At 63.1% G+C, this 9,093-nt stretch overlaps 1 protein-coding gene across 1 annotated transcript; it reads left to right on the top strand.

The window, feature by feature from the left end:
- Positions 1-283: 283 nt before the first annotated feature.
- C2CD4C (C2 calcium dependent domain containing 4C) lies at positions 284-1,537 on the top strand. Its single transcript, XM_062596453.1, has one exon. The coding sequence runs from the start codon at positions 284-286 to the stop codon at positions 1,535-1,537; it is 1,254 nt and encodes a 417-aa protein (XP_062452437.1).
- Positions 1,538-9,093: the final 7,556 nt, after the last annotated feature.

The following is a 9,093-nucleotide window of genomic DNA, read 5'->3' as shown; positions in this document are numbered from 1 at the left end:
GGGCGCCGGGCGCGGCGGGGCGGGCGGGTCCCCTTCCCCCTCCCCTGGCGGGCTGGCGGGTCCCGGGGCCCCTCGGTGGCAGCTCTTTTCCCCCGGGATGGCAGATCTCGGGCTCCCGGGGCCCTTCGGTGCGGCCGGTTGCCCCCCTTCCCCGGGCTGGCGGTGCAGCTGGGCGTCCCCCACTGCCGGCGCTCAGCGTGTTGGCTCCCGCTCCCATGCGCGGTCCTGGTGCTGGTCGCTGGTGACGGTGCTGCTGTGTGGGTCTCTTGCAGCCTGCGGTGACATGTGGCTCCTGGAGCGGCTCCGTGGCGTGGCGGAGAATGGTGGGTCGCGGGGCACGGGGCCGGAGGAGTCCCCGCGGGGTCCCCGCTACAGCAACGTGCTCACCCCTGACAAGATCCCCGACTTCTTCATCCCGCCCAAGCTCAGTGCAGTGCCTGCCGAGGCCGAGGGCCCCGAGCCCCCCACACCAACGACCCTGGGCGCCTCGGCCTCGGAGCAGGACCTGGCAGGGCGCAAGCTCCCTCGCAGCCCCCGGCCACCCAGCCGCTCCCGCGTTGCCAGTCGGCACATCATCCAGGTCGAGAGCGCCGAGGACTGGGCGGCCGAGGGGGGCTTTGGCACCAACGTGGACCCGCAGGCGCAGACAGCCATGTCGCTGCCCTACGTGCCCAAGGCGCAGACCTCCTACGGCTTCGCCACGCTGGTGGAGAGCCCGCACACACGCCGCAAAGAGTCACTCTTCCACAGCGAGCACAGCAGCCTCTGCCCCTCGCCGGCCACCTCGCCGACTGCCCCACGCCGGGCCAAGCTCAACGGTGAGAGTGGGCTGCGCACACCTGCCGACCTGGGTGCAGCCCTCATGCACCCCAGCCGCTACTTCAGCGGCGGCGAGAGCGACACGTGCTCCTCGGCCGAGTCGTCGCCCTTCGGCTCCCCGCTGCTCTCCCGTTCTGTCTCCCTACTCAAGATCTTCAGCCAGGAAAGCCAGTCCAAGGTCATCAAGCTGAAGCACTCGGTGGCCCGCAACAGCTCACTCTCCACTGACGACAGCTCGGCTGACACCAGCCCCAGTGCCCAGCGCCGTACCAGGAGCACCCCGGCGGGGGGCCAGCCACCCCCAGCCCTGCTGCCGCTGGAGCTGCCGCAGAGCCGTGGCCAGGAGCGCAGCCTGTGCCTCAGCCACGGCGGCAGCCTGCGCCTGGCTGCCGACTACGACCCCTCCAACGCTCGGCTCCGCGTGCGGCTTGTCTCCGCCGAGGACCTCTACGACGCCCTGGTCGACCTGCGCAGCATCAACTGCTGCGTCTCGCTGTGTCTCAACCCTGGCAAGCTGCAGAAGCAGCGCAGCACCATCGTCAAGAACAGCCGCAACCCCGTCTTCAACGAGGACTTCTTCTTTGATGGGCTGGGCCCCGGCCACGCCAGGAAGATGTCCCTGAAGCTCAAGGTGGTCAACAAGGGCAGCAGCCTTAAGCGGGACACGCTGCTGGGGGAGAAGGAGCTGCCGCTCACTGCCCTCCTGCCCTGCCTGTAGGCACAGGATGGGCAGCGCGGGGGTCCCAGCAGTGCTCCCGCCTCGGGGCACTGTGGAGGGCTCCACTCCCGCAGCCAGGCTACTGCTGCAGCCTCTTCCCGCTCCCTTCCCAGGGAGCCCAGCCCCTAGGCGGGAGGCCACCACTGCTGGGCTCTTCCTCCCCGGTTCCTGTGGTCTCCAGCTGGCCAGGAGGAAGGCTGCAGGCGGGTAGGTCTCTGTAGCAAACCTACTACCGCCTCTCCCAAAGCTCGAGCTCCTTGGGCTTGGGTGATGGCATCAGTCTGCTTTAGTTTAAAATACAAGTTTCTAGCCCTGGAGACTGCTGAGAAAATACTGCTGAGGTGACCAAGTGTGGGCAAAGGTGCCCTGGCATGCCTGGTAAGTGACCCCCAAGTGGCGGGGGTAAAACGGATTTCTGGTCTTGTAGAGCCTTTCCTGGCCTTGGCGCAGGCTCGTCGCCCTCCGGAGCATGCAGCCAGCTTGTCTTGGGTCCTGTGGTCTCCTGAGAGCCGTTCTTGGAGCTGGGTCCCTCCTGCCTGCACCTAGGAAACTGCCCTGTAGCTCTGGGGCTGTCGTGCTGCTCAGACTGGGGGGCTGCTTGTTCCCCGGCCCCCACCGACAGGAGGGAGGCAGGGGGACCTGGCTCCCATCACCATGGGTTGTGGCTGATGGGAGCTGAAGTGGCAGGAGCAGCTCTCAGTGGGTGCTGGTGACCATGTGCCTGTGGGTGCTGAGCCTGGAGAGCACCTGCAACATCTTCAGGGTGTCCTTAAAGGGTAACAGGCTGGGGCCAGCTGCCCCGGGCCCCCCGTCCCTATATCTGTGGGCTCCTTCCCCTGGGGCTGCTCTGGAGCCTGCAAGGGTCTGTCCTGCCGGGGGACTCTGGCCATGGGGCTGCCACAGGGGAGTCTGTGAGCCCCTCATGCCCAGCAGACCCAGCTCCTTGCACAGGACCCGTTCGGCTCTGCAGTCTCCTGCTGCCCGCACTGCACATCTTCCCGACTCTCCCATGCTGGCCTGGTCCAACCGGCTGGCAAACACTGGGAGAGGGGGAAGGTGCCAACTGGAGACATTTCTGCAGGTGGGTAAAACAGACACCTTGTCGTCATTGTTTGTGGTGTTAGCTATTGCATCGGGCTCTGTGCATGTTCTCGTGGGAGGGGCAGCGCTCGCGGCGCTCCTGTCTGTGCCCTGCTCTGGCACGCGTGCCCACCAGCACACACGTGCCCTGCTGCGTTAGCCTCTGGTGACGGTTGATGTTCCTTCCTTGTCCTTTGCAGCAGATGGCAGATTTCAGTGTTGGCTATTTATATCTGAGGCTGATCTTTCCCAGCATGTCTTTCTTCTGTCTGTAAATGTTTCAGGTACACGAGGCATGGTTCTGATAGCGCGATGTTTGCATGTTGGGGGGATCTGGGGTGATTGTGGCTGTTTGAGCTTGTGGCTGAAAACAAACCACATAGGATGCAACAAGCAGGTGCTTCCTCGGGGGAGCATTTCCCCCTTGCTGCTTCCTCTGCTCTCCCCAAGGAGCAGGTGAGGGGTCTTCCCCCTCCCCCCCCCAAACTGGCCCTTTCGTACCCAGGTGCACCTGAGTGGCAAATGGGAGGAGGGTGATGGGCATAGCTCCCAGGCTGGTGGCAAACCCCTAATGGGCAAGGGGGACCTGCACAGCCCCTGGGGCTGGCAGGGACACTCAGATGCTGCGGGGTGCACAGCTGTGCACCCACAAGGGGCTGGGCAGGGGCTGCACAGCTGTGGGCATATCTTGATGCCCTGGGATAGACTGGGGAGTCATGCATTTCGGGGTAGGCAGCGTGCTGTGGTGGTGGGAGGACAGACCGGGAGTCTCCTCAGCTGGGAGTATGGCCTCGCTGGGCCTTTCCTCCCCCTCAACTCTTTTCTAATGTTTCTGCTTTGATATTTCTGTGGCTGGATTTAATGACGTATTTTTGGAGTGGAAAAAAATACATATTAATGTTTGTTTACAGATGACTTCTCCTTTATAGTGCAATAAAGTCATTTCTAAAACAGATGCAGATGGTGCTCCCAGCTTCTAGTTTTCCTGGGGTGTTTCCATTGCTGTGAGGGTGCTCTGCATAGCCCCAGGGTGGAGGGCCCGGGAGCAGAACTGCAGGATGCCCTGGGTGGGCAGGTGTCACCCCTGGGTCCCATGTTATGTTCCTGGCTGCTGGTGTGCTCCCTGTACAGGGATGGTGGGAGGCAGAGCTGAGAACCCAGGCATGGACCACTGCTGCACCTTGGAGTGCAGCTGCCCTTCTCCAGCACCTGATTGCTTTGGAGAAGCTCACAGACCTTTGGGAACTCTTTTCCTCCAGTGCCGCAGACCAGATGCGGGATGAGAAGGGAGCAAATCTCCCTGGGAGAGGGGGGAGATTTGGATTCAGATCCATTGGAAAAGGGGCTGTTCCCACTCAGGGAGACCTGGGAGCATCCCTGCCCATCGTGTCTAGGGGTGAGTGGTTCCCAGCCTGAGTGGCAGTGGCCGGGGCTGCCCGCTGCGGCTGCGCACCACCCGGCTCATCCGTCCTTGGCACAGCAGCCGGCTGCCATCCAGGTCTGTATCCCCAGCTCTGCCACAGCTGTGGAGATGGTTGCTGGAGAGTGCTACCTTCCTCCTCCTCCTCCTCCTCTGCTGCTGGCTCCTGACAGCCCGGCCCCTGCCGTTCCTTGTGGCTGCAGTGGCTATTAAGGATGATGCTGCTGTATTTTGTACATTCCCATCATCAGTTGCAGCAGCTGGGCTGCGTGGGCTGGAGGCAGCTGTGGGACTGGTACACTCCAGTCCCCTGGGAACATCGTGGCAGGGGTGATGCCGTGCTCCGGAATGGGCATCCCAACGGCCAGGCCAGCCCAGGGGTGGCAGCTCTCCGTCCCCAACCCTGGCTGCATCCTGCCAGCACCGTGTCTTGGGCTGGGAAGGAGCCTGGGCATGGCTGAGAGCTAGCCCTGAGCAGTGATTGCAGCTCATTGCTTCACTTCGTTTTCCCTCTACCTTCTGTCTCCGGAGTGGCTTTTAACCAGAAACTGTTAAAGAAAGGAGGGAGGTTTGTCTGTCATCTAAATGCCACTTTTCTAATTTCCGCTGTTCTAATAACTTGTCATTTTTGGCAGCAGTAGAGAATGGGTGCCCTAAGCAGAGCTGGCCTCTTGGCTCCTGCCCCGCGGGGGCAGGGAAAGCAGCGGGGAATCCAAGCAGATCTTCCTGGAGGTGTAAAAGCTGCAGACGTTAGGAATAAAATGAGGCTGATTAAGTTAGTCTGAACTAGGGTGGATGGGGTCTACTTAAAAACACTTAAAAAAATCCCTGGAAAGTATTCACCAGTCAGAGTAGAGGAGGCAGTTGTGTTGGAGGGGGTCTTCAGGGGGAGCTTTAGCTCTGCACTAGTAATAGAGCAATGCAGGAGAGCAGCAAGGCTCTCTGCAGCCTGGGATAGGTGGGAATGAGCCGCCGCTGCGGGAGGTGCCTGGGGCTGAGGGCGGGTGGTGGGGAGCTTGGCTCTGGCTCTGGGGGCCAGGATCTGGCCAGGAGTGGGTCCTGTCAGGGCAAAGCTGTGGAGGCTCCTGGCGAGGGCCCGGTCTGGGCTGGAGCACGCTGGCCAGTCGGGTGAGCTGTGCTTGCCCACCCTGGAAAACCCCCTAGGAAATCCTCCCCAAGACCAGGAGCTGGATGCTCCCAATCTTTCCTCGTCGCTGAGGTTTCACTGGCTGGGCATGGTGCATCGAGGCGGCTGCCCCTCCTCGTCTGCCGTGTGGGCAACCAAGGCCAAGGGGGGAGAGGTGCTGCATCTCTGAGCAGCCGGTGGCAGATACGGTCCCGTTTGTCCTGACCCATCCTCCAGTGAGATTCACCCGGGGGAGACGCGTGCACCAACCCAGCCTGTTCTCAGCCCAGCGTTCCCGCAAAGCAGGAGCTTGGCTTCTGAGAAAACTGCCTGAAGCCTGTTTACTGAGTGTTGATCACCAGTGAGAGTGAGAGAGCAAATTAGGGGATCAACCTTGCAGGGAGTGGGATGGAGGGATGGGGCTCCCAGGGAGGGTTTTCCAGGAAGCCGGCCACTCTGGGGGCTCTGGCACTGAGCACCAGCATGGTGGCATGTGTTCCTGTGTCCTTTGCAGTGCTGTGGGGGCAGCAAGGATCTTCAGCCAAGCAGGGCACCAAAAATGACTTTTCCTCCCCAAATTTCCAGGTGCTCTGGGGCAGGAGGGGGGCCCGAGCACTCCTCCCAGCGCTGCGCTGGGCAGGACCCCCAGCTGGGCCTGGGGTGGCTGCTGTCCACCGGCAGCAGCCCCCCACTCCCTCCCCCAAACCCGGCTGCTGATTATTATTTCGGTCAGGCAAAGCTTCTCCCTGTTGCTTAGCAACCCATCCCGGGCTGGCGCCCGGACTGTGGTCCAGCACCTGCTGCGCCGTGCTGAGCCGAGCCATGCCGAGCCATGCCGCAGGACCCCCTCCCTCCGCCTCGGCCTGCTGCTTCTCCCATGCCCCTCCTGCCTCCGACGGGGCCCAGGGCAGCCTTCAGACCTCATGGTGCTCCCGTCCCCATCCCTATGGTGCTTCCCATCCCTGTCTCTGAGCGAGGGGCTGCCGATCGCAGTGCCAGACCACCAGCGCTCTGCGCCTGCCAGCCACGGGCACGGTGCGGGTGAAGCCATGGGCTGCATTCCCACATGCTCTGGGGCTGTGCGGTGGCACTCCTTTGGGATGTGCCAGCGCACAACCTGCCACCTTGGGCTGAAGGGCGTGAAGTGACCTGTTGACGACGGGCTCATCGTCTGCCAGTGCAGCCTGTCTCCCTCAGATGCGATGGCTCCCCCAGGACACGACTCATGAGGCCGGTAAGCAGGCAAGCACATCCAGCACTCGGGCAACGTGGAAGAAACTCCAGAGTGAGGAAATTCACCTCCAGCTCTGGGCAAGGGCTCCTGGAGCCAGTGCTGCCCTGCAGCAGGCACCGTAGCCCCCTTCTCCACTGACCCCATCCCATCCCCAGCATGTGGCAAGTGCAGGAATGTGCCCCATTGCTCTGGGAGCCTAGCGAGCACCACACGTGCAGTGAGCACTAACATATGCCCCATTGCTTCAGGTGGCTAGTGCGCACCGCGTGCGCAGTGAGAGCGCTGGCACGCACCCCACTGCTCTGGGTGTCTAGCAAGCACCATGAGTGCACCCCACCACTCTGGTGCCCTGCAGGCACTGAGCATGCAGTGAGCATTGTGTGTGTGCCGCGTTGCTCTGGTGCCGGTGAGCACTGCTGCACACCCCATTGCTCCAAGCACCTAGTGAGCACCAGCATGTGCCACGTTTTTCTGAGTGTCCAGCAAGCACTGGGCATGTGGCCCGTTGCTCCAGTGTCTGGCGAGTGCTGGTGTGCAGAGGCAAGGGCCGCGACGTGGGGCGGGCGCTGGTGCCGGCGAGCACGCAGCAGGGCTGAGCAGCCGCGCAGGAGCCGTCGGGCTTCCTCCAGCACACACGCGCCTTTGCTTTATTGCGGGCATTTGTCTTCCCTGGCAGCATGTCTGTTTTAAAGCTGAGAGGAGACTCCTGCTGTTCCTGGGAGGGAAACAGAGCTTAATTGAATCCCACGGTTCCTTGTGGGCACATCAGATGAGAGTGAGAGCTGGGGATGAGCTCGTACCTGCTGTTCGTGGGGCGCTGCTCCCAGCAGCAGGCACCCGGTGGCCAATGTGCTGCCACTTCAGGTGCCCCCTGCCCACCCTCTGGCTCTGTGGGATGGTGAAATGTGGCAGAGGAGGAATACTGGCCTGGGAGCCTGCGCAGGGCTGGGTGCTGGGGCGGGGGGCTGCTGCAGCAAGGTGCTGGTGCTGTTCCACAGCACAGCACGGCACGGCACAGCAGGAGGGAGGCGCGGGCAGAGCTGCTGCACTGTGCCAGGCATCGCCTGGCCTCTCCTCCGCTCCCTCTCTAGCGTCTTGTTCTTTCCTAGCTGCCTGCTGGAGTTTTAAACGCTGTCTTTAAAATGTTTGCAAAATGCCCAAAGCATCAAATAGGCCCAAGTGGGAGGGAAAAAAAATGGCATAAACAAAGCAGACGGGAGGAGTTGTTAAACCCCGGCAGCTGCTGGCAAACACTTTAATATCAGTGCAGACAGGCACCGATCGATATGGCAATTTGGGGCCACTGGCTGATTCGCACTCTGTGCCCATGGACTGACAGCAGTGCCGGCAGGGGCCAGCGCAGCTCCGGCTGCGCCCTGGGCAGCCCTGTGCCAGGCGGTCCCGCTCTATGCTGGAGGGTCCCTGTGCACCAGGGGTCCTGCCGTGCTCCAGAGGGTCCTGCCCAGCCTTGCCAGAGCCCGGGAGCCTGCTGCGGTGTGGAGGGTCCTGGCTGGAGCAGGCAACAGTGGGAAGGGCTGTCAGTGGCTGCGAGATGCCGTGGGGCTGGAGTGGGCAGTGCCCGTCCCCCTGGTGTCCCCGGCTCCGAGACGGCCAGTGGGGTGCCATGAGTGCCGCTGCCCCCGGGCCTCGGACCGGCTGGGTTCGCCGGGGCATGACGGCAGCGGGGCGCGAGCCAGGTGCAGGGCTGCCTCCGCTGGCTTGGCTACAGCTGCCTGCAGCAGAGGCAGAGCCCGGAGACGCGCCAGAGGTGCTGCTGGGGCTCGCCCAGCTTCACCACAGAAATGGAGACCCGGCGCCCAGCGCCAGCCCGCAAGGGCAACGCGCTGCCCGTGGCCGCAGCCGGCAGCGGTGTCAGGGCCTCGCACCAGCGCCAGCCTGGTATAAAAACACCCCCTCGAAACCTGGAACCTCGCGGCTGCCAGGCTGTAGTTAATCCTGCCCACAGCTCCGTCCAGTTCCCCTCGCGCAGCCCAGCGTTGCTCAGGGGTGGCTCCGCATGGCACCGCGGGCGCCCAGGCCCCTTCTCTGGGAAAGGGGCTACCGGCATCGCGGTGCCCACACCATCCCCATCCCTCTGGCTGGGGGAAGCAGGGAAACACGAAGCTGGTGCTGGTGGAGTGTCTGTGGGCAGCACTGCGTGCACCGCTGTTCGTCACGACAGTGGGCGTTAGGGGAGAAGTGGCAGCCCTAATGTTGCGTCTCCTGGCCGCTGGGGCTGCCGCTCCCCACACCTCGCCAAGCTCCCATGGTGCACAACCACGCAGAGGCAGGCGAGAGACCTGTTGGGAACATGCCAAGCTGGCAGCCCTGGAGCCACAGCTGCCCCACGAGAGCCTGTGCTGGTGTGCCACTCGGGGGCTGATGCGCTGCTCTGCGCACAAGCTGTTCCCTTCCCGCCACACTGGCCGGCCCGTCTGTCGCCGCCTCCCAAAAGATGTGCTGACAAGTGGCAGTGGTGAGGCCCCGTGGAGCTGCCTTGTCACACCGCGCTGTGCTGCGCACCCTAAATCCTGCAGTGCTGGCAGCTCCGACATGCTGTGCCATGCCATGCCATGCTGTGCAGTACCATGCACCCCCGAGTCCTGGAGCGCTGGCGGCTCTGCCACACTGTGCCATGCCGTGCACCCCTGATTCCTGCAGTGCTGGCAGCTCTGCTGCGCCATGCTGTGCCGTGC

Source organism: Rhea pennata, chromosome 27, assembly GCF_028389875.1.
Source record: "Rhea pennata isolate bPtePen1 chromosome 27, bPtePen1.pri, whole genome shotgun sequence".
Lineage (NCBI taxonomy): Eukaryota > Metazoa > Chordata > Aves > Rheiformes > Rheidae > Rhea > Rhea pennata.
The sequence above is the reverse complement of the archived record's forward strand: the minus strand, read 5'-3'. Positions and strand labels throughout refer to the sequence as shown.

What these genes read in the sequence shown, in the direction of transcription:
- C2CD4C (XM_062596453.1), top strand. Translation starts at nt 284, where the DNA reads ATGTGGCTCCTGGAGCGGCTCCGTGGCGTGGCGGAGAATGGTGGGTCG.